The 27,828-nt window shown below is 38.1% G+C and overlaps 1 protein-coding gene and 1 pseudogene across 1 annotated transcript; one reads left to right on the forward strand and one right to left on the reverse strand.

Annotated features, from left to right (window-relative positions):
- Positions 1–2,414: 2,414 nt before the first annotated feature.
- On the reverse strand, positions 2,415–4,050 carry LOC120008729. The gene is made up of 4 exons (XM_038859108.1): positions 3,711–4,050; positions 3,157–3,463; positions 2,661–2,739; positions 2,415–2,615 (listed from the first exon to the last, which is right to left on the reverse strand). The coding sequence occupies exons 1-4, from the start codon at positions 4,048–4,050 to the stop codon at positions 2,415–2,417; spliced, it is 927 nt and encodes a 308-aa protein (XP_038715036.1).
- Positions 4,051–17,113: 13,063 nt separating this feature from the next.
- LOC120008730 lies at positions 17,114–20,936 on the forward strand (annotated as a pseudogene).
- The last annotated feature ends 6,892 nt before the right edge of the window (positions 20,937–27,828 follow it).

Consider the following 27,828-nt stretch of genomic DNA (forward strand, 5'->3'; position numbering starts at 1 on the left):
TACCAGGGCATCATCATGTGGATTGAGTAGCTTTGTCATCTCATCGTCTGTGAAGCTGGTAACTTGTCTCGTGAATTGTACCATTGACTTATCATTCCATACCTCAGAATTTTCTGTTTGCTTGACATGTTTCTTTGTCGATGAATGTGTAATTCCACTAATCTCCGATCCACCAAATATTACGTTAATCTTCTTCTCTGGAGGAGGTGGCTTCTATTCCTCTTCTCGTCTTTCAGCTTGGGACATCGCCGCTTTTCCTCTTTCGGATAGTAAATCCCGCAGATAACCTTTCTTTAGCAATTGGATTACTTCTTTTTTGAGGGTGAAACAGTCATCTGTTGTATGCCCGTAATCGTTATGAAACTCACACCATTTGGAAGTATCCCGTTGATCTAGCGGTTTACGTAATTTGTCGGGCCATCTAACAGCATCTCCCATTTTCTTCAGCACTGATAAGATTTCATTTGGTGGAATTACCAAATTGTATTCAGGAGATCGAGGTTTCTTCTTGAAATCGATCGGTTTAGGATCTTTGCGAGGATATCGCGGAGCTTCTGAACTTGTTTGCTTTTGCTCAGATTTCTTCGGCTGCTCTGTTAGTCGCTCTGGAAGCCTTCCTTCATCTTCCTCCCATTTAATTTGAACGCTTGCTCTTGCCTGAACTTCTTGAAAATACTTACATGGATAACGGGTAAGCTTTCCGTATAATTTGCTTCTAGGAAGAAGAGCCATGCGAAATGCATTGATCGCAATTTCATCTAAGCATCCTGGAATCTCCAGTTTTTCTTTATTAAATCTCGTCAAGAATAACCGTAGAGATTCTCCTTGCTTTTGTCGTAGTCGATATAGATCATCTGATGTTGGAATTATTTTCCTACTGCTTACAAATTGTTCAACAAATGCATCGGCCAATTGTGCGATTGAAGTGATTTGCCCTTCTGGAAGATTAAGATACCACTTCAAAGGAGGTCCCACCAAGGTTGAACTAAATCCTCGACACATGCATGCTTCATGCTTGTTGAATGGGTATGATACCAGAGTCAATCATTGACTATACTGATCCACATGATCTTCTGGATCAGTGATACCATCATAAGGTTTAATATGTGGTATGATGAATTTCTTTGGGAGCTCTTCCATGGCAATGGCACGAACAAATGGAGATTCGAGGAAAGTATGATTTTTCTTTATAGGTGGTGGCATGCCTGGTATCCTGAAGAAGGCTGACTCCATTTCTTCTAGTCTTTTGTCGACACTTCGCTGCGTTGCAATTTCTGGCAATGTTGTAGTTATGTTTGACCACGCACCAATTGTTGGGATAGCCGAAGATGACGTTGGTATAGGAAACAGTGGTGCCATGGATTGTGCCGTTGGCCTCAGAAACTGAGTTGATGTTGATGCCAATGATGATTCTGTCTGATGCACAAATCCTGGCAAGGGAATACTTGCGTTGGGAATTTGCGTTGTTTGTCCATCATTGAGTCGAACAGAAGTACTTGGGACAGTACTTGCAGGGACGGTTGTGGTTACGTGTGAACTTGAAGGTTGATTCATAAGATCAAGTAGCTTTTGATTTTCTCTTCGAACAGTCAAGTTTTCTTGCTCCAACTGTTGGACCCTTCTTTCATGTTCGTCGAAGCGTTGAATCAAAGCTTTCATCTTCTCGCTTATAGCATCATCTCGTGAATCTTCTGAGTTTGCCATTGTGATAAAACAATTGCCCCCTATCTGGCGCGCCAAATTGTTGATGTAAATTATCAACAATCGAATTGTGGAGAATGAGTGGGCAAATATATGACAAAACAGAGAGATTTTACGTGGTTCGACTTTGAGCCTAGATCCACGGTACAGAATGATATGGTATTTTATTTATCACTTATGAATACAGTGCGAGTAAGAAATCCGAATCCGAATCCCAAGTCCCCCTTTTTTCCCTCTCCTAATGAACTCCTTGAACTCCTTTTATGCTTTTCTTGAGCAATTACCAGCAGTTGTGGCAGTTAGAGAAGTTCATAGCAGTTTGGAGGAGTTTACGGCAGTTTGGAGGAGTTTGTAGTAGTTTGCAGCAGTTTCTGCTGTTACCATTTAACGAGGAACTGCCTTATTTTCGGCTTCGTCCCTTAGTTATTGGTTCGGCCTTATTTACATCGGCTTCGTATTGCCTTGATAAGACCAAGTCCTTTTTGGACTGTGAGTTTTGGTCTGCTTGACGTTGTTAGGCTTCGGGGCCCTAGCCTCTGTTGGGCTTTTATGTTGTTGGGCTTCGGGGCCCTAGCCTCTGTTGGGCTTTTATGTTGTTTGGGTTGAACATGACCCATATAATTTGTTGAGGTTGACTTTGACCCCTACACTCCCCCTTGAACTAGTACCCAATATAGATACTACACCATCTCTTTCTCAAAACCCTAGGTTTTTCAAAACGAGAGAATTTTAACATGTTTCCCTTTGCAATTATGAAGTTCAGTAGAACTGAGCACTATTCTTGACTTATACTTCAAGAACCCATTGTCACAATGGTATTTGGATGTTGTTCCACTAGCCTCCAGCTGTTTCACTTCTTGAATCTTAGCTAAAATCCATTCATCTTGTTCAAGTTCTCTCCTTAGCTCATCTAACTAGCCAAAATAGGAATATGAAATTACACTAACTTCACTGACTACTTTACCCTCATGAATTGGCAACTCCTCAGCACTACTAGCTCTAGACAAGGCATTAGCAACTACATTTTCTACTCCCTTCCTATATTGGATTTCATAATCGAAACCTAAAAGTCTTGCCACCGATTTCTGCTACAGAGAAGTGTTGGCCTTCTGCTGCAAAAAATATTTTAAACTGCAATGATCTGTCTTGATAATAAAATGCTTGGCCTGGAGATAATTTTGCCACTTCTTAACAGCTGACACTATGGCAATCAGTTCCTTCTCATATGTGGATAGTGTTTGGTTCCTTGGACCAAAAAACTTGCTAGTAAAAGGAATCGGCTTTCCCTTCTGCTACAAGACAGCTCCCACCCGCATTCTAGAAGCATTACACTCTATTACAAAAGGAAGAGTGAAGTTTAGAAGTGCTAACACTTGTGAGGACATAACTACTTTTGAGTTTTTGAAAAGTTGTAGTAGCTTTATCATGCCACACAAATCCATCCTTCTTTGTTACTGGTACAAAGGTTGACAGATTTGGCCATATCCTGGTACAAATTTTCTATAATATCCAGTTACACCTAGGAACCCTCTTAAATCCCTCACATTCTTAGGTAAAGGCCATTCCATGATAGCTTTAACCTTAGAAGGATTTGCTGCTACTCCATTTCTAGAAACAATGTTTCCCAAGTATTCCACTTGATATTGACCAAAAGAGCACTTTTGTTCCTTCACTAACAAAAGGTGGTGTTGTAAAATCAAGAATGTTTGCTTCAAGTCTGCCAAATGTTTCTTCCATCCAGAGCTATACACTAGTATATCATCTAAGAAAACCAAAACTGATTTTCTTAATAGTGGCTTAAATTGTCATCCATCAAGGAATGCCCTTCATGAGTTTTAATGTTGTTTTCTCAATGTCATCAGTGTGCATTATGATCTGATGGTATCCAGATCTTAGATCCAACTTGGAAAAATATTGTGATGCATGGAGCTCATCCAATAAATCATCGATCAAGTGTATAGGGTATTTGTTCTTCACAGTAAATTGGTTTAACTCCCTTTAATCCATACACATCCTCCATGTGCCCTCCTTCTTTTTGACTAACAACACTGGAGAAGAAAAGGGACTATGACTAGCCCTAATGAACCCTGCACTCGACAATTCCTGAACAACCTTCTCTATTTCAGTCTTTTGTATTGGCCCATAATGATAGGGCCTAATACTAGATGGTTTTGAACCTAGAAGTAAGGTTATTCTACAGTCACAAGTTCTTTCAAGAGGTAAGGATGAAGGAGTTTGGAAAACATATTCAAAGTCATTCAACAACTCATGCAATTCCAACTCCCGTGATCTAGTCAAAACTGAATCGCTTCCTTCATAGACCTCTACTTCTTGAGAATGCAATAGCATGCCTAGACTGGTATGTTCTAAAGACTTATCCATTTGATGGAAAGAAATTTCCCGAACAAAAGGCTTGTTATGATTCACACTTTTCAGTTTTTAATTCTTGCCACCCTAAGAAAACTCCATCGTCAATAATTGGAAACCCACAGGATTGGACTGACTGTGGATAACCATGGAACTCCTAAAACCAAATCACACCCTCCTAAAGCTATCATTACCTCAAATTCATTAATATCTTCCAAATAACCACGTAAATGCTTGAGTAGTTTAGAGTTTATGAAATTGTGTACTGCATGAATCCACTAATACTATAACAGTTTGTTGCTTAACTACTCCTTGCATCTTCATAGTTTTCATATTAGGCACATAAGCAATTCCATAAAAAGCACTAGTACTCAACTCCATAAGTTGGCATTCATTAATTTGTTCTTCCTCAATTTCCACTTTATGGAAAATTTCTTTTTCATCCTAAAAATTAACTTCGAGTAATAACAGTTGTTTGCGTGCACACTTATGTCCTTTGACAAATTTCTCATCATAGTAAAAACATAGCCTCTTAGACCTCCTATCCTGATATTCCTCAGGTGATATTCATTTAGTTGGTAATTTTGCAGGAGGTATGTACTTTCCTAGTAGGAAATTCTAAATTTTAACAACAATAGGAGCACTGACAGTTTTATATCCAGAAAAACTTTTTGGAATAGTCAAACGTAATTGATTTAACTTCGAATCTACGTGAATGGCGATAGCTATGGAATTATGTATAGTCTGAGATTTCAGTAACTTAACATCATACCTCAATTCAGCTTTGAGTCCCCCAAAACAAATTGGTATTAGAGCCTAAGATTCCCTTCATATGCAAATTGACAACATCACAAACAACCTGCTGCTATGGATAATCAATCATCCATCCATGAAGCTCATCTTGAAAATCGCATCTTTAATCTTGGAGAAAAAATGTAAAAAATCTTTGCAGTTATTAATAATTTTCATACCTTTGTTCATGGCAAGTTTGCGACCTTGTCAACAACAATTGATTCTCTTATTGATTCTAAATTGGCTACTAGTTTTGATATATTAAGATGTGATTTGGCCAGGCAGGTAGATCACGATCGTGTGGGACAAATGATTCGATGACAAACGAACGAGTGCGATAATTGGTGCAAAATGATTAAGAAAAAATCTATAAAATCAAGTACACACAAGGTGTTTGATGAACTGCCTCAACTAGTTGTTTCTCAAAAAGAGTTTCTATTGACGAAAATGAAGAGTTGGAGTTTGAAGAGGTTGTTGATGTGGAGGAGATTGATGATCTTCAAAGGATTAGGACGGTGTCATCAGTCAAGGAATTTGACGAGGACGAATGAGCTAAATTAGATGGCTTCCATATGAGTGAGTCAAGCGATAAACATGGGAAGAAAAAATAAGAAGATACCCCACTAAAGAAAGTTCTCTCTATTGATTCCGATGGCATTTTCGTATAAATCTTTGTTATTTTGATTGATAAGGGAGTTCAGCCTCATCGATTACAAATTAGGAAGCATATAGGGGCTACCATTGAGGAGGTTTTGAACAAAACGGTATCTCACGTGTTTGCAATAAACTTAGAAGTTCGAGAAGTAATTGATATGCTAATTATATAAATATAATTATACATCCTTTACATCCAATCTTGTATCGTTTAGAGTCAATTTGAGATTGATGCTGCCGAAGAAATGTATATTTGCACATTACAGGTGCCTAGGAGCATATCAAATAAAAAGGAGTCAAATTGGATCGAAGATTGAAGAAATTGTAGAAAATGGCAAAGGGGAAAATCAATCGATCAGACTTGGTCCCCGATCAATCAGCCAGGCATTTCTCAGTTTTAACAGCAAGCAATTCCGATCGATCGGACCTCAACTCCTATTGATCGGACCAAACCCAAATCGCCATTTCAGAGTTTTCAACTTTCCAAAAACGCCTTAAACTCATCTGTGTCCTACTCAAAATGACACCAACGCTTATCATAAATGACATATGGGTTTAGGGGGTATAAATAGGTAGATTTTTAGGGTTTTAGGATTCCATGACATTCTAGGTCTTTTGGGAAAAGAGGGAGAGCTTGGAGGCCATCATTGAAGCTTGGAGAAGAAAAAGGTTCACAAGGAGGTTTTCTCTCTCCTCTTTTATCTTGGTTTTTATGGTTGATTTCCATTGCTTGATGATGTATCTTGACTCCATAAGTAGCTAGATTTCTTTACTAGGGTCTTAATGTAACCAAACCTTGAAGATTCAATAAACTTGGTTTCCTTATTTCTTGATTTCTCTCTCTTATTGATTGTCTATGGGTGTGTTTAATGCTTTTAGATGCTTGATCACCATCTAATTGATTTGTTGTCAAGATTGAGATCGAAAGAAAATATCTAGGATTTGCCTCTTACAATAGACATAATAGGTTGCATGAACCATAGCAATATAGGGGCATGACCTATGCAATCGCTATATGGTTAATCCACAAATCTTAATGGATCTTTGTCTTTTGAATCTGATTGTTAGATATAACAGGGATTAGAGATAGAGATACTTTCGATATGACTAGACATAAAGCATTAGACATGTTAGGGAGACTGATTGTCATTATTGAGAGTGGAATTAGGGATTAAAGGACCAAGAGAGTTGTATTGGATAGGTGAGGTGAAATTAAGTACCCTAGTGCTCCCCATCTTTGATTACTTTTGTGCTTGGACTTGTGATTTCTTAATTGCTAATTTGATCTTTCATTTATTTTGGATAAAAACAAAACCTATCACAAATCCTTTCCCCAATTGACATAGTTGTTGCTTGTTTGTATTAATTTTGATTGTCAATACATCCTCGTGGGAACGATAATTTACTCATCATTTTATTACTTGTGCGATTTGTGAGCTTACAAATATTTCATATCAACTTTTTGGCGCCGTTGTCGGGGATTGAGGCAATTGTTTTTGTGTCAAATTAGGTTTTCAATTGTGCTAATTGGTCTTTATTTTTATTTCAAAAATTCTTTCTCTTGTATGAGCTTGGGATGACATGCTCTTAGCTTTGATTTAGCTCATCTAAGTTCGGAGATTAAGAGGATAGTTCACAATCTTAAGGGAGCAACATAATAATCTAGTGGAAGGCATGGGAGACAATCAAGCAAGGAGGAATATTGGTGAGCGCGGTCGGGGTTTAAATGTGAATGAAGGCAATGGTGATGGTGGAGGTGCTAATGGAAGAAACGGTGGTGAAGAGGTTGAAAATCCTCCTAGGCAATATGATCCTTGCTCTCTTGAGGACTGTGCTAGGCCTACTTGGGATACATCTCCCTCAAGCATCCGCTATCCTCCTATCAATACTACTAATTTTGAGATGAAACTGGCTATCATCAACATTATCTCTAACTCATTGTCTTTCTATGGTCTTCCTAATGAAGAGCCCAATGTTCATCTTCGCTCTTTCTTATATGTGTGCACTACTTCTGGAATTAACGGAGCTTCAAAGGATGCTATCTTGTTGAGGTTATTCCCATTTTCTTTGAGGGACAAGGCTAAGAGATGGTTGATGTCCTTGCCTTCCAATTCTATAACCACTTGGGATAAGATGGCGGAGCAATTCTTGACGAAATTCTTTCCTCCAGCCAAGGGCGATGCAAATTAGGGTGGATATCATGTCCTTTGCCCAAAAGGATCTTGAATCATTCTATGAGGCTTGAGAGCGCTTTAAAGGCCTTTTGGAATGGGTGGTTGACCGACACCAAAGTGTGTGTGTACTTACCCCAAGTGTAGGGTATCGTCAAGTAATAAACCGGTGAGTCCGGTATCGATCCACGAGGAAGCAATGCAAATTTGAAGTGAATGATATGCAAATGACTAGCTAACACTAATAAACACAATGAATATCAAATAAAAGCAAGTAAAAGAAATGGGCCGAATGACTCGGTGGCATGAGCGATTTTGTAATCAAAGTAAGCACAAATTGGATTTAAAACAATTAATTAAAAACCTAGTCTCTAATCCGTCCCGGTGGCTACTCGGTTCTCATACTCAAGGTATCATTGCAAACACACACAACCATACACAATGCATTGTGTGATACTATCAATCATGCATATGCAAAGAGAATTGGGATATAAGACTTCAATTCATACATGTAGGCCATCGGGTCTCTTAATCTACGATGAACGCAAAGGGATAAGCACCTAATATTATGGATTAATGTTCCCCCTTGGGGCTCGGCTTGGCTAACACCCTAGTTTCACACTCAAAGATCAATTAACCATAACTCTCCCATGCACATTCCTAAATTAACCCAAAACCCCATCATCAATACACATAATTAATAGCTATGCAATGGAAAACTCAATTAATTAAGGAAATCATGCAATGAGTTTAACAATTCTCAATCTAACACATTAGATGCAATCCCTAGACTAGACAATCCAAGAATACAATCAAATATGTCATTCTCATATATCCAATCACACAACTATCACGAAATTAAAAGAGAAGGATCGAAACTACGACCCTTTGAGCATACCTTGAGTAATCGAAACCTTGCATCCACCTTTCGGGATTAGAAACTAGAGAAGAGAACTACCCACTCATGATTGTTGCAATAAACATCCAATCTATTGTCATCTAAATTAGAGTTTATACAAAATCAAGAGAAAGCACCAAAAACAACAAAGAAAACTTAGAGAGAGAAACTAGATCTACACTACTCCTATGGTGGCTTCATGTTGGAGAAGTGAATGAATAAATCCGGAAGCCAACCAAATCTTAGGGTTTTCTTCTCTTTTTACAATCGAAAATACCTAACTACCCTTATAAAATCGTTTCCCATTGGTTACATACATGATTTACCCCAAATGCCCTTGAAATTTTGGTGCAGAAAATTGCAGATTCGCCGTAGGTGTCCGGACGGGTGTCCGGACGCTTCATGCCTCCAACTTTGTGAGAACAAGGTCTGATTCCAAGCTCTTGTGATTTCCACCATTGGATCTTTTTCCATCTTCAAATCTCGACCTTCAATTACATGTGCAAATCTTGACCATTGAATGAATAGATCATTAAATCTCAACCTTGCAATATGTAGTCGTTGCACTTGCATTATTTTCCAAGTCTAGCTTTGCAAGATTTGAGTTGTCATGTGCACTTGCAGCCATCTTTGACCATTTGATTAAACTTGCACCAAATCTTGACCTTGGTATCTCCAACAATTTTGTCATCTTTGACCATTTGATCAAACTTGCACCAAATCTTGGCATTGGTATCTCCAACAATTTCCTTTTAAATGTGTAGCAACTTGCAGCCATCTTTGACTCCAAAAATCAAGTAAGATCTTCTTTTAAGTCAAAAATTGCAAGCAAGAATGTTGTCTTATGCACAACCATTGGATTCACCTTTAAATGATCATCTTAACCCTTCAAGTCTTGTTGTAATCTAATCCATTCATAATTCAAAACAATTCAATCTCGGCCATAGATTAGTGTACCGTTGGAGCTTGTAGTCTTCAAGAATATCTTCATAATCTAAGTCCCGACACCTCACAGCAAAAAGTGCCCAAAAAGTGCTCCAACTTGCCCAATTCAGTCATTTAAGCCCGATTTCCTGCAGAACCAACGGGAAACATGTATAAGGGTAAAATTACTTTATTTAAACACAAATGAATTACTATAAGCACTAGAACCTCCTAATTAGATAGTATTAGGACCTCAAAATAGAGGTCCGGTCACACCCCCCAACTTAGACGTTGCTAGTCCCTAGCAATGCAAACACTTCTAAAAATAAAATCCTAACTCACTGACGTAGGCATCACGGTTGCATTTAGCGCATGCAACAAGCCTTTAAACCCCTAGGTCACCCTAGTGGACGAGTTGTAGTCTCGTGAGGGCTTATCAGAGCGATACCCACAAACACTTACCAAGGGATCCACTATTACTTTGAAAGCACCATAAATTATTCTTAAGTTCTCACATGCAAGAAATAGAGCTAATCCCCCAATTCCCCCGCTAGTCGAAAACATGCAAAATCTTTAGACAACCAATCTCAATCCCCTCAAAGATGACTAAGAACATTTTATAATATGTAAAATATATGTGCAATCAAGCAAGACAACTCAACACATTCACACAAGTAAAACCTTGTTACGGAACCTTTTGGTGTTCATAAATCCTCAATCCCAAATGTACACAAAAATATAAAAACATTGTGCTAAGTAAATGACTTACACAATTGGATTAAATGTATGTGTTTATAAAAGATAATTTGGATGGGCATAGCTTTGAGAAAGAAATCACCTACAAGAGCAATTAATGCATCCGCCAACTCGCTTGCTTACCTTGAATCAAATTCATCAAAAGGTTAAATGGTTTGCAATGTGGCTAAGGGACAAGGTAGGAAGAATTTGGAACTAGGTGACAAGTTGCAAGGTTAAGTTCAAACATGTGAGCTAAATTCTCATTTTGTCACCCCTTCCATTGTACCACAATTTCAAAGACTTCTCCTTCTTTACACACAAAGGATTCTTTATTGCATACATTATTTTTTTTTTCTTTTTCCCCTTTTTTTTTTTTTTTTTTTTTTTTTTGTAGAATAAACAACATTTATACAACAACCCTTAATTTTTTTTTCAACATAAGAAAGGGTAATATCACTACCGACTTATCTTTTTCAAGCTCATACTCAACCTTGCAACCAAAGGTGGGAAGTATTTAAGGAAGTGGTTCACACAAGGCTTGTAAGTGAACTAAAAAGGCTTAAAGAAATTTAGGGCTTATAATCACTCACAAATGAATAGGCTAAGCTCAAATCTCTCAACCTAGTGAATCTTTCAATCCTAAGTTCACAAGCAAGTGGCAAAATACAAAAATCACACTTCTCAGTAATCAAATGTAATGTTTACAAAGCTATTGAAGAACACGCGCTAAGATGTCAAATGAATATCAATGAAAAGAATCACCCAAAACCCAATGTATATCAATGAAGAATGGCTCAAAGGAATGAGAAGGGTAAAAAGGTAATTTTTCAGACAAAAGGATCCAAAAACGCAGTCATACAAATGCTTCAATGCCAAGATGTCTGCTCAACTGCACAATTTTGATATCAAACTAGGTCCCAATCATCCCAAGAAAGATTGATCATAGTCATCCTACTCAATCACATGCTTCGACTTCACAAAAGAAATCAAGAAACCTACTCTACACTTGCATATTTGAACAAGAATAAGAAATTAGCGTTCAAATTGGTAGTGAATCCCCAAAAGCATCTACCATTCCCTTCCTAAAGTCCATCTAGCATGTATGAACAACAAAGCACAACACAATAGGATAGAGGGTAGGAAATCATACCATACTCTTCAAAAGTGATCGGAATCATGAGAAACGAAGCATAACCTGAAAAAGTTAATACCAACCACACTATCCAAGCATGACACAACAAGAAATTTTTTATTTTTTTTTTTTTTTCAAATTTTTGATATTCACAAAAGCACACCAAAATAAAGCAAGTTTCACAATGAATTCACAATTCACTCACCCCCCAACTTAAATGAGACATTGTCCCCAATGTCAAGAATAAAAAAAACAAGGCAAGAACAAATTGTGAGATGCATTGTGAACATACAAAAACACACCAAAATTGAAATCAAATCAAAACTAATCACAACCATACTATGGTACAAGGGTGGAGTCTAACCATGACACATGGGAGAATTGGGATCCTTGAGATCCCAAGAACATCCTCATAATCACTACTCCCATGTTGAGGAACATGACGGACCACGCATGATTCGGTCCCTTTTTCCCGAAACTCACATGGAAAAAATTGTAATTGGGATTTGGGACGCCATACTTTTTTAATTTCTGTAAAAAATTTCTGTGCAAAGTAGCATTTAGAGGACTTTTTAAATCCACTTGGTAAAGGTATTTTTTTTGGTTTTTGAGGATGCACTTGGTATGATTCAATTTTGAGTGGGGAAGGCTCTAAAGCTCCTAAAAGAGAGGACAAAAATCCCACACCGTAAATAGTTAAGGATTTCAAAACTCCTTTCATAGCATCTCTCTCAATCAAAAGTTTACTACCTTTCTCAACCAATGCTAGTACAACCTCAATTGAATCATGTGCAAGTGTCAACTTTAATTTGTCCTCAACATGAGAGTGAATATAAAGCTTAGGGACGTACTCAATTTCCCTCCCAAGGTCTAACTTGTTCCCCTTTTTTCTCACTTTATTTTCCTCTTTCTCTTCATTTCTCTTATCTTCGCTCTTTTCCTCAACCTTTTCAACTTGAGCATTGTCCTTGTCTCGACATGATCTATCTCCAACTATAACATTTTTCACCTCACCACCCACTTCTTCCACTAATTTCTCATCCTCACTTACCTTAGGAGTCATGGTATTGTCAATTACTATCCCACTCCTTGAGGTAATGATGGGTTGTTCTTGTTCTTGCACATCCAACCCCTCACTTGAAGTTTCGAATTGAAATTCTAATGTTTGAGTGATCTTTGTCAATTGGCTTCTTAAATCTTCCAAGGCTCTATTGGTTTGCTCACGAAATTCAAATCTCCTTTGATTAACCTCCAATTGAGCTTCCATGAATATTTGAAGCGTATCCTCAAGTGATCTCTCTTGGGGTGGGGTGCATGGTTGGTAAGATGGTGGAGCTATACATTGGTGTGAAGATTGTGCTTGCCTAAAAGGTTGGTACTCATGTGCATGAATGTAGTCAAAAGGAGGAGGTGCATGTAAATTTTGTCCGAAGGGAGCATATTGTGGCACTTGTGGCATTTGATAATACATAGGTGGGTAGACATTTTGTGGGGCAAATTGTGCCGCATTGTCTTGTTGAAATGGTTGAGGTGCATTTTGCAAAGCATGCTCAACTTGAACATTTTGCAAATTTTGGGCATTGCCAATTTGGACATCTTGCCCTTGCACCGGATTCATCAACTCATCAATATTCACATGTTGCAAAAGACGACGCAATGCATCAAGATTCATATCACCCCCACGTACACTCCCCGCATCACTCACATTTATATCACCACCTATCCCATCTCTATTAGACCCATGCCCACTAACATTATCTCTAGGTTGAGACATGATGGCAAGGAACAATAGCAAGTAACACACAAAAGTAGCAATCAACCACGTCAAGTAACACAAGATTTTTTTTTTTTTATTTATTATTATTATTTTTTTTCAATTAATGAACAACCAAGAACAATATTAAGCAAGAACAAGAGCAAGGATAGGAATAGAGCAACAATCAACCTTAGGAACAATAACACACCAAGATGTAGCAAGTAGTGAAAAAAATAAAAATGCACAAAGCTCTCTTAAACAACGTATCACTACCAAGCAGCAAACAAGGTGGCATCCATCGCCCACAGGTATCTAAGTTAGCCCCATCCGCCAAGTTCTCCTCACAAAATTTTTTTTTTTTTTTTTTTTCAGCAACTATACTAAATCAACTACTCTAGAAAGCAAGGAAAATGAAGGAACGAAGTTACCCTTGAAGCGTGACCGTGCTCCTTCCTTATTTGATGGCGTTTAATAGCATAAAACTAGCATCTACAAGCCACCCAACTCCGTCTTTGACACTCGCTTCCCCGGCAACGGCGCCAAAAACTTGACCGACACCAAAGTGTGTGTGTACTTACCCCAAGTGTAGGGTATCGTCAAGTAATAAACCGGTGAGTCCGGTATCGATCCACGAGGAAGCAATGCAAATTTGAAGTGAATGATATGCAAATGACTAGCTAACACTAATAAACACAATGAATATCAAATAAAAGCAAGTAAAAGAAATGGGCCGAATGACTCGGTGGCATGAGCGATTTTGTAATCAAAGTAAGCACAAATTGGATTTAAAACAATTAATTAAAAACCTAGTCTCTAATCCGTCCCGGTGGCTACTCGGTTCTCATACTCAAGGTATCATTGCAAACACACACAACCATACACAATGCATTGTGTGATACTATCAATCATGCATATGCAAAGAGAATTGGGATATAAGACTTCAATTCATACATGTAGGCCATCGGGTCTCTTAATCTACGATGAACGCAAAGGGATAAGCACCTAATATTATGGATTAATGTTCCCCCTTGGGGCTCGGCTTGGCTAACACCCTAGTTTCACACTCAAAGATCAATTAACCATAACTCTCCCATGCACATTCCTAAATTAACCCAAAACCCCATCATCAATACACATAATTAATAGCTATGCAATGGAAAACTCAATTAATTAAGGAAATCATGCAATGAGTTTAACAATTCTCAATCTAACACATTAGATGCAATCCCTAGACTAGACAATCCAAGAATACAATCAAATATGTCATTCTCATATATCCAATCACACAACTATCACGAAATTAAAAGAGAAGGATCGAAACTACGACCCTTTGAGCATACCTTGAGTAATCGAAACCTTGCATCCACCTTTCGGGATTAGAAACTAGAGAAGAGAACTACCCACTCATGATTGTTGCAATAAACATCCAATCTATTGTCATCTAAATTAGAGTTTATACAAAATCAAGAGAAAGCACCAAAAACAACAAAGAAAACTTAGAGAGAGAAACTAGATCTACACTACTCCTATGGTGGCTTCATGTTGGAGAAGTGAATGAATAAATCCGGAAGCCAACCAAATCTTAGGGTTTTCTTCTCTTTTTACAATCGAAAATACCTAACTACCCTTATAAAATCGTTTCCCATTGGTTACATACATGATTTACCCCAAATGCCCTTGAAATTTTGGTGCAGAAAATTGCAGATTCGCCGTAGGTGTCCGGACGGGTGTCCGGACGCTTCATGCCTCCAACTTTGTGAGAACAAGGTCTGATTCCAAGCTCTTGTGATTTCCACCATTGGATCTTTTTCCATCTTCAAATCTCGACCTTCAATTACATGTGCAAATCTTGACCATTGAATGAATAGATCATTAAATCTCAACCTTGCAATATGTAGTCGTTGCACTTGCATTATTTTCCAAGTCTAGCTTTGCAAGATTTGAGTTGTCATGTGCACTTGCAGCCATCTTTGACCATTTGATTAAACTTGCACCAAATCTTGACCTTGGTATCTCCAACAATTTTGTCATCTTTGACCATTTGATCAAACTTGCACCAAATCTTGGCATTGGTATCTCCAACAATTTCCTTTTAAATGTGTAGCAACTTGCAGCCATCTTTGACTCCAAAAATCAAGTAAGATCTTCTTTTAAGTCAAAAATTGCAAGCAAGAATGTTGTCTTATGCACAACCATTGGATTCACCTTTAAATGATCATCTTAACCCTTCAAGTCTTGTTGTAATCTAATCCATTCATAATTCAAAACAATTCAATCTCGGCCATAGATTAGTGTACCGTTGGAGCTTGTAGTCTTCAAGAATATCTTCATAATCTAAGTCCCGACACCTCACAGCAAAAAGTGCCCAAAAAGTGCTCCAACTTGCCCAATTCAGTCATTTAAGCCCGATTTCCTGCAGAACCAACGGGAAACATGTATAAGGGTAAAATTACTTTATTTAAACACAAATGAATTACTATAAGCACTAGAACCTCCTAATTAGATAGTATTAGGACCTCAAAATAGAGGTCCGGTCAGTGGTGTATCAAGCTTTCTATAATGGGTTGAGCATGCATACTAAGGAGACTATTGATGCGACTGCGGGAGGTTCATTCATGACGAAGAATCAAGATGAGGCTAGAGAATTACATGAAAAAGTGGCTAAAATCACTAACACTTGGTCCTCGGTGAGGGGGAATCCTAAGCAAGGGGGAAGTTATAGAGATGATGAAGTTACGTCTACCTTGGCTATTATGGCAAAGAAGATTGATGCATTGTCTATCAATCAAGCTCCAAGGGTACATGCTAGGTAAAGAACACCTTCCTATATTTCTTGTGATTATTGTTGTGGACGCCATCCTACGGGGGAGTGTCTTATTGCTTCTTCTTCTAACTCTAGTGAGCAAGTGAATGTCATTGGTGGAGGCAACTTCAATCAACCCTGAAATGTTCGTTATTCTAACTTCTACAATCTAGAATTTAGGAATCACCCCAACTTCTCTTGGAGCAATACACAAAATGTGCAAAATCCTCAACATCTAGGGCAACCCCAAGAGAATAAGAGAGATATTGATGAGATATTCTCAAAGCTTGCTGGAGGCCTAGATACACTTACAACTTATACCTCCCAATTTATGACAAGGACGGAGCAATACATGAGCAAATCCGATACCATTCTACAAGCTCAAGCAAATTTGATGCAAAACTATGGAGCTTCCATCCAGAATCTTGAGGTACAAATGAGGCAAATAGCTAACACTTTGTCATATAGAGAAAGAGGTACATTGCCACACCAATCAGAGTTGAATCTAAAAGGGAAGGAGAAGGAGCAATGCATGGTAATCACTCTTCGAACTGGTAAGGTGGTTAAAAATGCTTCTGATCTAGATGCCAAAAAGGCGAAAATTTTACAGGAGGAGCAGAATGCAGAAAAATTGTGGAAAACTATCCAGGGGCTATTTTCGATCGATCAGAGGGGGTTCCCGATCGATCGGACACCTTTGATGAAACTTCAATAGAGGCAAAATCTGATCGATCGGACCCCATCTCGATTGATCGGTCAACTGCAGTACATGATGAAAAGTTCAAAAATGAGGAAAATGTGCAGACGCGGTATGTTGTGGAGCTAGAATGGCCCGATAGTTCACTTCCAGCACCTCCAGTCAAGGGTTATGTGCCTGCAATTCCATTTCCTCAAAGTTTAAAGAGCAACAAGAAAAGGGATGATCAATTCTTTAAGTTCTTGGATGTATTTAAAATGCTTTAAGTGAACATCCCCTTTGTCGAAGCTTTAGAGCAAATTCCTAACTATGCCAAGTTCATAAAGGAGATCTTATCCAAGAAAGCTCACAATTAAGCAAGATGATCCGGGAAGTTTCACAATTCCGTGCACCATTGGAAACACCTTGATTGAGAGATCTTTGTGTGATCTTGGAGCTAGCATAAATTTGATGCCATTGTCGGTTGTTAAGCAAATTGGGATGAAGGAGATTAGTCCAATCATGGTGTCTTTGCAAGTGGCAAATAGATCTATAAAGTACATTCTTGGCATAGTGGCTGATGTGTTAGTAAAGGTGGGTGAACTCATGTTCCCGGTTGATTTTCTTGTCTTGGATATGGAGGTCAATCCTACTACTCCCATAATCTTGGGAAGGCCATTCTTGAGCATCGGGAGAGCCTTGATTGATGTAGAGAAAGGGAAGCTTACTTTGAGGGGTGCGGGAGGTGACCAAATCACTTTTAAAGTGTTTAGAACTAGAAGGCAAGAAGAGATTTCTCAATAATGTCTCCAAGTTGAGCATATTGACATGGTCATCCCCGATACTCTTTTTAAGGAAGCTCAATATATTCTGGTGGAAGTTTTCCTAGGCCAAGATTCCAAAGTTAAGCATGAAGTTCCTAAATCGGCCTCCCAAGCTGAAATTAAAGTTCAAAAGTCTTAAGTTGAAGAGCCTAAGGAGAAGAAAAAGAAGAGGAAGAAAAAGAGGAAGAGGAAGACCAAGAAAATGAAGAAAAATATTTTTCCTAAGGAAACGATGGTGATGAAGGCTTGTGCTCTTTGCATGGCACCTAAGCAATCAAATATCAATCTCAAGAAGCCATCAAGAGGAGTATACACCACAACCCTTAAGGATCCCGGTTGAATTCACAAAGGGAAGTCAGGCTGAAAACTTTAAACCAAGTCTTTATGGGAGGCAACCCAGGTTTTATTGTTCTATCTCTATCTCTTTATTTCTATTTTCACCTATTCCATGCATTGGGGACATTGCATATTTTAAGTGTGGGTGTGGAAATTTAGGTTTTTCCAGTTTTTGCTTGAAATAAAAATTTTGACTTCAAATTTTTGACATGGTAAAAAAAATTTCACATATTCCATGTCATTCTTGAGTGTATTTGGATGAATTTTGTGATCTTTGAAGCATTGATGGATCTTGCTATGAACATTCTTCCCAATTGAGTTTTCCTATCTTGAAAATTATTTTGTCCATTGTGTTTTTGTGAATATGGAACACTTGTTTGTGGAGTATGAAATATGACTTGAGTTTGACCAATTGTGGTTGTTTAAGATCAATTTGATTCTAAGTAGCACTACTTGAGCAATGAAAAGAAGAAAAGAATATATAGAAAAGAAAAATTATTATTATGTCTACGAATAAATGGTTTCTTTCATAAGTTTTCTACTGAGTAACCAGGGCCTCTTGCCTAGCAAACAATGAGTTTTGCGTAAAAAGGTAGAAAATGAATGTTAGAGTACCTTGGTGACTAGTTTAACCTCGTAGCCTTTTTGACTCTAGTAATTAGATCCTTTGGGGTGTCTTAACACCTAGTGCCCTAAGCCAACTAGATTGAGAGTCATTGGTCGTTACATGGGTAATTTAGAAAGCCTAAGGAGGTTGAACATTGCACAAGTCACCTTTGAAAAGAAAAGGAAGAAAATGTATAAGAATGAAGTTAGAATAAATGCTCATTGTATTTGCTTTTTGATTCTTATTGTTCTTAGAGGACTACATGGTCTTTGTTATTGTCACTTTGAAGCCAAATATCAAGTGAAATCCATTATGTGCATCAATTCTTGATTACCGAAAACGCCCTAAACTCATGTGGGTCCGACTCAAAACGATACCAATACTTATTATAAATGACATATGGGTTTAGCGGGTATAAATAGATATATTTTTAGGGTTTGGATTCCACGCCATTCTAGGACTTCTAGGAAAAGAGGGGGAGCTTGGAGGCCACCATTGAAGCTTGGAGAATAAGAGGGTTCACAAGGGAGTTTTCTCTCTCCTTATTTATCTTGGTTTTTATGGTTGATTTCCATTGCTTGATGATGTATCTTGACTCCATGAGTGGCTAGATTTCTTTACTAGGGCCTCAATGTAACCAAGCCTCGAAGATTCAATAAACTTGGTTTCCTTATTTCTTGATTTCTCTCTCTTATTGATTGTCTATGGGTGTGCTTAATGCTTTTGGATGCTTGATCGCCATCTAATTGATTTGTTGCATTGATTGAGATCGGAAGGAGATATCAAAGATTTGTCTCTTACCATAGACATCATAAGTTGCATGAACCATAAGAATATAGGGGCATGACCTATGCAATCGCTACACGATTAATCCACAAATCTTAATGGGCATTTGTCTTTTGAATTCGATTGTTAGATATAACAAGGATTAGAGACAAAAATACTTTTGATGTGACTAGACATAGAGCATTGGATAGGTTAGCGAGACCGATTGTCATTATTGAGAGAGGAATTAGGGATTAAGGGAACAAAGGAGTTGAATTGGATAGGTGAGGTGAAATTAAATACCCTAGTGCTCCCCATCTTTGATTACTTTTGTGTTTGAACTTGTGATTTCTTAATTGCTAATTTGATCTTTCATTTAGTTTAGATAAAAACAAAACCTATCACAAATCCTTACCCCAATTTACATAGTTTTTGCTTGTTTGACATTAATTTTGATTGTCAATACATACTCGTGAGAACGATAATTTACTTATCATTTTATTACTTGTGCGATTTGTGCGCTTGCAAATTTTTCACATCAGTAACTCGAAAACACCAGACACAGTTCAAAGAAAGTGTTCTATTCTATCAATGTTGGGATCCAGGTATTAATCCAAGATTTTATAGCTCTCTTGTCATAGCTGATCTTAAATTTTTACATACAAAATCTAGAATTCATTATCACAGCCACCACTTATTTAATAAATTGGCTCAATCAAAACGACTACCTATATGGGTTTATTATGATCGGCTGCAAAATGCATTTTTGGTTTACATAAGGATACTAAGAGATGGGCTATGGCATGATATGTACATTTTTACAGTGGTCTTGAAATCTTGTGCTAAGTTTAAGGGTATTGGAGAGGGTAGATAGGTTCACGGAGTGGTTGTTAAAGTGGGATTTACTTGTGATGTGCAAAACTCGCTTGTCTATTTTTACAGTGTTTGTGGGGGATGCATAGGCGCTGGCAGATTGTTTGATGACACGCTTGTGACATATAAGGTTTCTTGGTCTGGTAGTATCTAGGTATGTGAAGGCAGAGTTGTTTTTTGAGGTCATAGCATTGTATTTGAGGATGCCTGTGGAGAAGTGGAGCCAAATATCACGAGTTTAGTCAGTGTTTTAAGGGCGTGTAGAAGAAAGGGATACTTAGATTTGGGGAAGACAATTCATGGATTGATCGTTAAGGGTGGGCATAAAGTAGGCCTGGAGACAAGCAATACTTCGATGGATATGTATGCCAAATGTGAGTGTTTGTGCATGGCCAAACAGATTTTCTATGAACTCCATGAGAGAGATATTGTGTCTTCGACCAGCATTATTAGTGGATTAGAGCAAAGCAAACGTCCCAAGGAGTCCGTCGAGTTATTTTGTAACAGGCAAACCTCAAGTCTAGAGCCTGACGAGGTTATTCTTACTAGTGTGCTTCGTGCTTGTGTTAGCCTTGGGGCTCTGGAGTATGGCAAATGGGTACACAAGTACATCAACCACAGAGGCATCATATGGGATAGCCATAATGGGACTGTGATTATTGACATGTATGAGAAGTGCGGTTGCGTAGAATTGGCACAGAAAACAATCAGAGAAATGTCTGGTAAGAATGTTTTTACATGGAATGCTTTGATAGGAGGCTTAGCGATGCATGGACATGGACATGATGCACTAAAACATTTTAAAGAAATCGGTAAGGTTGGCATGAGGGAAAATGAGGTGACATTTCTAGCCATTTTGACAGCTTGCTGCCACTTTGGTTTTGTTTCTGTAGGACATTCTTATGAGAAATCTGCATAAGGGTTGTCTCAATACATCACTTACAAGGTCTATGAGCCTTGTTCTGTTGCTAGGAGCCTTGGTCAGAATTTGATTTTGCATGGATGTGAATCTTTTCGAAGAAGGAGATGCTTGGCCAAGACTATACCAAAAAGCATTTCTCTTATGGCAAAAATCATTGGCACATGTATATATGTTACTGCACCACAAGAAAAGCTGTGCACTTGCAGAAGAATCTTGAAGCTCAAATCTTAAGCCTTGGTGTTGATAACACTACCAATCCCATTCCAAAACTTATTATTGATGCAAGGCAAAGGAAATCACAAGCCTTCTCAACTTATGAGGGTTATAGTGGTTATAAGGCTGAACAAGGTGATAAATCCTTGAGAACTTCAATTGTTTCCACATCACATAAAGACCTTGGCGTAGAGACTAGTGATATAATTGTCTCTGATGGGGTGAAGAATTATGCACTGGTTCAATTTAAATGTCAAGGTGAAATCATGTCAAGACTAAGGCAAGTCGCATTAGTAAGCATTGCTATCCATGCCAATGATTTCCCATTCGATCCTGACAGATGAGTTAAAAGGATATCAGGAGAAAAGAACAGATTCAAGAAGGAAGTACAGTAGCCAAGATGCATATTGAAGTCCGAAGCAAAAGATACATCATTTGAGGAGGATCATGAATAGTTTGTCAACAAAATATTCTACTTTCCACTTCTGATCTATAGTTTTTTGTTGAAGCCTGTCTGCTAAGTGTTGATTAGATTCATGAAGATTTCTTGATAAGTATACTGCACCTTGTGGACAATATCATTTTTTTAAGGGATGAGTATTGATAGGAACCTGTTTTGGTATCCTATTTTAGTGTTTTACAATTAAGCTTTGTTAATTGATAATCTATTAATGTGTCGTTAAGTGCTTAGGTTTCAGCTGAGCTGGCTAACAATGGTTAAACTCTGTTAGTTAAGTCTGTGCTTTAGTTGTTATACGTACTCCTCTATTAGCTTGTAAAACACAGTCTTGATAATGAAATATGAAATGAAGGTTCTCTTCAACGTGTGTTCTCCGTCTTTGTTTTCTCTGTAATATTCTCCTTACTTTCCCGCCTTTCCCAATCTTGCAAGGTCTAGGTTTAAATGAGGTTCATATCACGCTCCTTGTTGAAAAAATATATTGAAATAAATGTTCCTGAGAACGAGCGACACGACCCTTAAGAATAATGTTAGGTTTTGTTTCAATGTCCATAACCTTGGCCCAAGTGTCTGTTAGGTTTTGTGTATCAACATTCAACCAGATGACATTGACACTATTAGTGTTTAGGGTCCTTGTTGTGTTGCTCTGGCAGGCCACTCTCTGGCATGAAACCCTAGAATAGTACAATAGATGTTGCAACCCAGTAATATTGCTTCGAAGCATGAATTTTAGACCTTTAAATAGATATAATTAAATATGTATAATTATTTTAACTATTTATATTTATTTTATAAATTGTTTGTCATTTATTTGACTATTTTTTACATCTGTTACAACTAAAATGCATAATACCCCTACATGTTATTTATCACTGAATATTACACAGTATACATATATATATTACCAGCAAAAGTTGAATCAAACTCTGTCAACCATTCATACAACATGTTTACTACTACCAATATGCTAGCATATGCGTTACTAACAAAAATTATCAATCAAACGGGTCCATAATATGGGGTTGAGTGCAAAGAGAGGACTCGTATGCGCTATAGACAAAATTATCTATCAAACAAGTCCATAATATGGGGTTGAGTGCAACGAGAAGACTTTGATGAGGAGTGACCCAGCAAAGATTCGGTAGATTTTGTGTAGGGTTGTGACTTTTGAGGTGAGGTCTACACATCCTTTGTCCTTGGGGTCTCTGACAAGTGACAAACTTTGCGTGATGTACGTGAACTTAAATTATGGAATGAACAAATCCTCCATTACTTGGACTATTAGTTTGTTAATGAGGACTACTAGTTTATTAATGTTCCTCGCTTAAATAAATTAATTGATTAAGGATTGACTATTGACTCAAATAAAATTTTAAATTAACATATTGTTTGTCATCTTCTGCTTTAGATATGAGATCTCACAATTATGGCTATTGGAAACATGAGTTTTGTGGATATGAATATTGGATTTGCATGTGTGTCAGGGCTTGTTGTTAGCCCAAAGGATTTGATAGGATGGTTTGTAGGATTCTGCGTCGAATCTGACCTCTTCACCAAACGGGTTGTGCATAGTTAGAGAACATAAGGTGATGGCTCGAGGTTTGCCTTCTCAGAAAAGGACTTAAAATGCATGGAGTGTCAATATGGAAAAAAGCAGGAAAATAAAAGACTAATCACTGGAATGAAAAGAGCTCCTATTGGAATGAAATGAAATGAAAAACAATGCATTGCTGTAATGCATCAGGATCTTCATTGAAAAGGGATACATTCTGGGATGTAGGCGTGCTTTACATGCTTAAACTAAAACATAGCCACAGGGGCTTTTGGAAATGTAATTCTAAGTACTAGCTGGCGCGGAGCCATGCTAAATAAAAAAATAAGTGGCGGAAGTCATGCCTAAGAAAGCAATAAAGGATTGAAGACGATGGGTCTGTATTTGATTGAAGACGCTGGGTCTGTATTTGAAGCGGGGTGCTTTGCTGTTTCTTCTTCTTCTTTTATAATGCTAAGAGATTAGCACTTCTTCTGATCTTCTTCAAGGATATGTTGTGTAACATCATGGGAATCGTGGTAAAACCACTCTCTGGCTGCTTGTTGGAGTGACGGCTAGTGGGCCTTATAACCGCAACCTTCTCCTGAATGTGGGAATGATGGCAACATCTCTCTTGTCATGCTTCTTCTTTAAGAAGGAAATGGGCTCTCCTGGAAGTCGTGGTAGTCTTTACTTTGTGAGTCTTCAGGCTTCATGGGCAAAAATATGGAAACATGGCTCATGGCGATCATTTCTTGCTGCTTCTACACGAAAGATCGTGTAAAAATGTGAACTTCTAAGTTGTGCAGGACAAATGTGGTTTGAGCCTCATGGAGTCGTGCTTCAACTAGAAACATATTTGAGAGAAAACTGGGTTGTTAAGCTAAAAGAATTTCATTTCTCTATGACTCTCGTTGATGTAATCCTGCTAAAATTTTGGTAGTTATCCAATAAACCACATTTGAGAAGAATCTACCCGCTAGGACCAAAACTCCCTGAATTATAGCAGTTTGGACAGTAAATCTTGGACAATCCTGATTTTCAAGAACTAATCCCTAGATTTCATGCCAGCAATCAATCAGAAACCTGCAAAATGAACATCGATTAGTATAAAATTCTCTTTGCCTCTTCCACGTGACACCAGGAGATTGGCCACTTTTGTTTATTGTGGGTCCCGCTTCGCCACATGTTAGCTAACTTGTAGGATTTGATTTTGGTACAAATACATACTCTATTGCTTATTCGAGTCATGATAGCAGTAGGAGGAGACATTTTAGTGTTTTATGGTGAATAAATATACAAAATTTGTAGAAAAAGACTAAAGCACAAGGAGTGAAACTATAGACAACATCTTCTTCTTTTTTATTAGAAAAAATCATAGAAATTTCTCGCCTGACGACATGTTAAGTTCGGTCAAAGATCATTACGTGGTCACAAGGGGATTATTTTATGTGGGAATCGAACTGAATACCTTCTGAATTCATACAATTTGGCCACAAGGGTATTACTCCTAGTGAAAATTGAATTTATCAAATCTATACAATTTGGCCACAAGCGTATTACTCTCGGTGGAAGTCAAATTTTCTGAATCCAATCAATTTGGTGCCAGAGAAATTCATTATTAGACTATCACTCAAGTTGTTAGAGGATCCCCTTCCTATCCCCTGTGAGATACTAATTTCACCAACCGTTAGATTTGGTTTTTCTCACAATCGCTCATGGTTTTGTCAATCTTGTATGTGCTCTTGTTCATTAATTAGACTTTTATGGTCAATGTGTGTACAAAAACGAGTGAGAATTAGTCAAAGTCTACCTGTTGAGCTGCTTCTCCGTTATAATTTAATGAATCCGACTACTTTTCTTTGTTGAGAAATCCTATTTAACATTTGTTTTAGGGTAAGCTCCTACTATTCTGTCTGCATAATACCAATTTGAAGACCAAATCTTCCAATTAGTTGTTCTCTTTTTTTTATGAATGGGTGCAGTTGCCTGCTACTTGTTCTTCATATTTCTCTTCATCAATGGACCGCTACTTGCAGATTTCAAGGCCATCGCTACTAATCATTGGTCACCTTTGGATACAACAACTTCTTCCCAAGAACTTCAAGAGTCCAATCGAGGTAACCGTAGATTGTCGCCGCCGCCACCGCCCAAGACCAATTATCCAATACATTTCAAGAGCCCACCTCCTGTACCTGTGCATCCACCACCACGTGCGCCACCTCCAGCCCCTTCACTGCCACCAATTTAGAATTGTATGATTGTTGTGACCGAAATATGCATGGTAATTCAAGTTTTCCGTTCGCTTGATTGTCACAATTTTTTGTTTATGTCAAAGACAAAATTTGATCTGGTGTTTTATTATAAAGAATTCAAGGTGATGTTAAAATTAGCTTGGGGTTGGCTTCTTATTGTGAACTTTTAAAAGAATCTACCTTAATTTAGGTTGTAGGTTTACCCTATTGCATAACCATGTTCGACATGTATTATAATTGCATGGAAGATGTCGGGTATGGACCCGTATATCTCCTAGTTATGATTGATGTGAAATGTGGAATGTCGTTGGGCCGTTCAGGGTTCCCATGACTACGGGAATGCCGTGTTGAATCGAGTGAATATTTGTAGAGTATTCTTTAGAATATTGTTTATTATTTGAGTCAAAGATTTACCCAAGATTTACTTTCCTTGATATATGTAATTGAGGGAAGTAAAGTCAAAGATTTACTTTCCTTGATATATGTAATTGAGGGAAGTAAAGTCAAAGATTGAGGGAAGAAAAATAATCTTTTTCTTGTTTTAAGAGATATGTACATATTATATATACCTCCGATTGAGAGAAGAATAATATTGCTATATTCATTCTCCTAAAATTAAGTTGGTATCGGAGCAGGTTCTCTTAACATACAACCTCACCATCACCGTAGCTACTAGGGGCCGACTGCTCCAACCAGGTCTGACTATCCGACAGAAGCCGATTGCTTCTTCCATAACAGGTGCCGATTGCACCATTGAACCAGAATCTCATCCAGAAATTACAAACAACTTATGGCTGAATCCGGTGCTCTTATAGTTCCACCTGTGGTGACGCCAACTCAAGAACCAACCTCTATTCCTTATGGGATCAAACTGAATGGTTCAAATTTCACTCTTTGGTCTCAGGTGGTTACTATGTTCGTTGCTGGACGGGGAAAGATGGAATATCTCAAAGGTACGACCTCGAAACCTACTGTTAGTGACTCTACATATAACAAGTGGATGATGGAGGATGCTACTGTAAAAGGCTGGCTTATTGGCTCTATGGAAGCCGATATAATGAATCTTTTTATTCGTTTACCCACTGCGAATGATGTTTGGGATGCTGTGTCTCAAACATATTTTGAGGGTGCTGATAAATCTATTTTGTATGATCTGTCTCGAAAAGCTATGGCAACTAAGCAGGCAGGGCGACCTGTGGCTGCATACTATTCCGATCTTAAGGTTATTTGGCAGGAGCTTGATCATCGTCGTCCAATTACCTTTACTCAGCCAGATGTGATTAAGACTCGAATGGCTGAAATTGATGAAGATCGAGTCTATTCTTTTTTGGCTGGGCTTGATGATATATATGATTCTGTTCGAGGAGATATTCTTCGTACTAATCCTCTACCTGGACCTGATAATGCTTTCTCAACTGTGAGACGTGAAGAACTTCGTCGGAATACAATGATGTCTTCAGAAGTCCCTCAAATGGCTATGGCAGTTCGAAAATATGGAACTCCAACAAGTTCTTTGTCACTTTCAGTACCTACTAGCGGTAAATGTACTCATTGCGGCAGCACCAAACATACTGTAGATACTTGCTTCAAAAAGCATGGATATCCCGAGTGGTGGCAGGCTCACAAAGAGAGATTACAGGCTCGAAAAGGCGGTAAAGTTGCGCTATGCACCTCACTGTCTCCCATAACTATTTCATCCTCATCTACAGTCCCAATGGCACCGACTCCTTCTTCAATGGATACCATGGCTTCCACTACCCCAGTTGATATCACTCACTCTGTGGTAGATCCTACTCTTCTCCAACAGTCAGGTAGTGTTGGTCTAGCCCTTCTTGCAACAAATTCTAAAAAAGATCCCGGTTGGATTCTTGACTCTAGTGCGACTAATCATATGACCTTTGATGCGTCCTTATTACATGATACTTGTTTACCAAATTGCTCTACTGTCACCAATGCCAATGGTGTCTCATATCCGGTTACGGGCGCTGGAAGGGTTAACTTAACTCCTTCATTATCCTTGGAGCACACTTTATTGATTCCTGCTCTTTCCAATAATCTTTTATCTGTGCCACAAGTTACTACACAACTAAATTGTTTAGTATTAATATATCCTACTTTTTGTTTCCTTCAGGATCTCTGCAGCGGGGAGATAATTGGGCGTGGTACTAAGAGAGAGGGATTATATTATGTCGAAGATGTCAGTATGGGACGATCTCTATCAGCAAAAGGGTCATCTCGGGCATCAGAAGATCAGATTCGGTTATGGCATCATCGTTTGGGTCATGTCTCCTTTGGTTACTTGAAATATTTATTTCCTACTTTATTTTCTACATGTGAACCTTCCAATTTTCAGTGTGATACATGTGTTTTGGCCAAGAGTCATCGTGCTACTTATTCTGATAGTTCTAATAAAAGGGTTGTACCTTTTGC

Source organism: Tripterygium wilfordii, chromosome 11, assembly GCF_013401445.1.
Source record: "Tripterygium wilfordii isolate XIE 37 chromosome 11, ASM1340144v1, whole genome shotgun sequence".
Taxonomy (NCBI): domain Eukaryota; kingdom Viridiplantae; phylum Streptophyta; class Magnoliopsida; order Celastrales; family Celastraceae; genus Tripterygium; species Tripterygium wilfordii.

Bases quoted from the DNA above. Each gene is read 5' to 3' on its own strand.
- LOC120008729 (XM_038859108.1), bottom strand. From the start codon at position 4,050: ATGCTATTGCATTCTCAAGAAGTAGAGGTCTATGAAGGAAGCGATTCA. The intron at 3,464-3,710 runs GTATGGATTAAA...TGGTTTTCTTAG, and splicing joins GGAGGGCACATGGAGGATGT to ATGATATACTAGTGTATAGC. The intron at 2,616-2,660 runs GTAGTCAGTGAA...TATTTTGGCTAG, and splicing joins TGCCAATTCATGAGGGTAAA to TTAGATGAGCTAAGGAGAGA.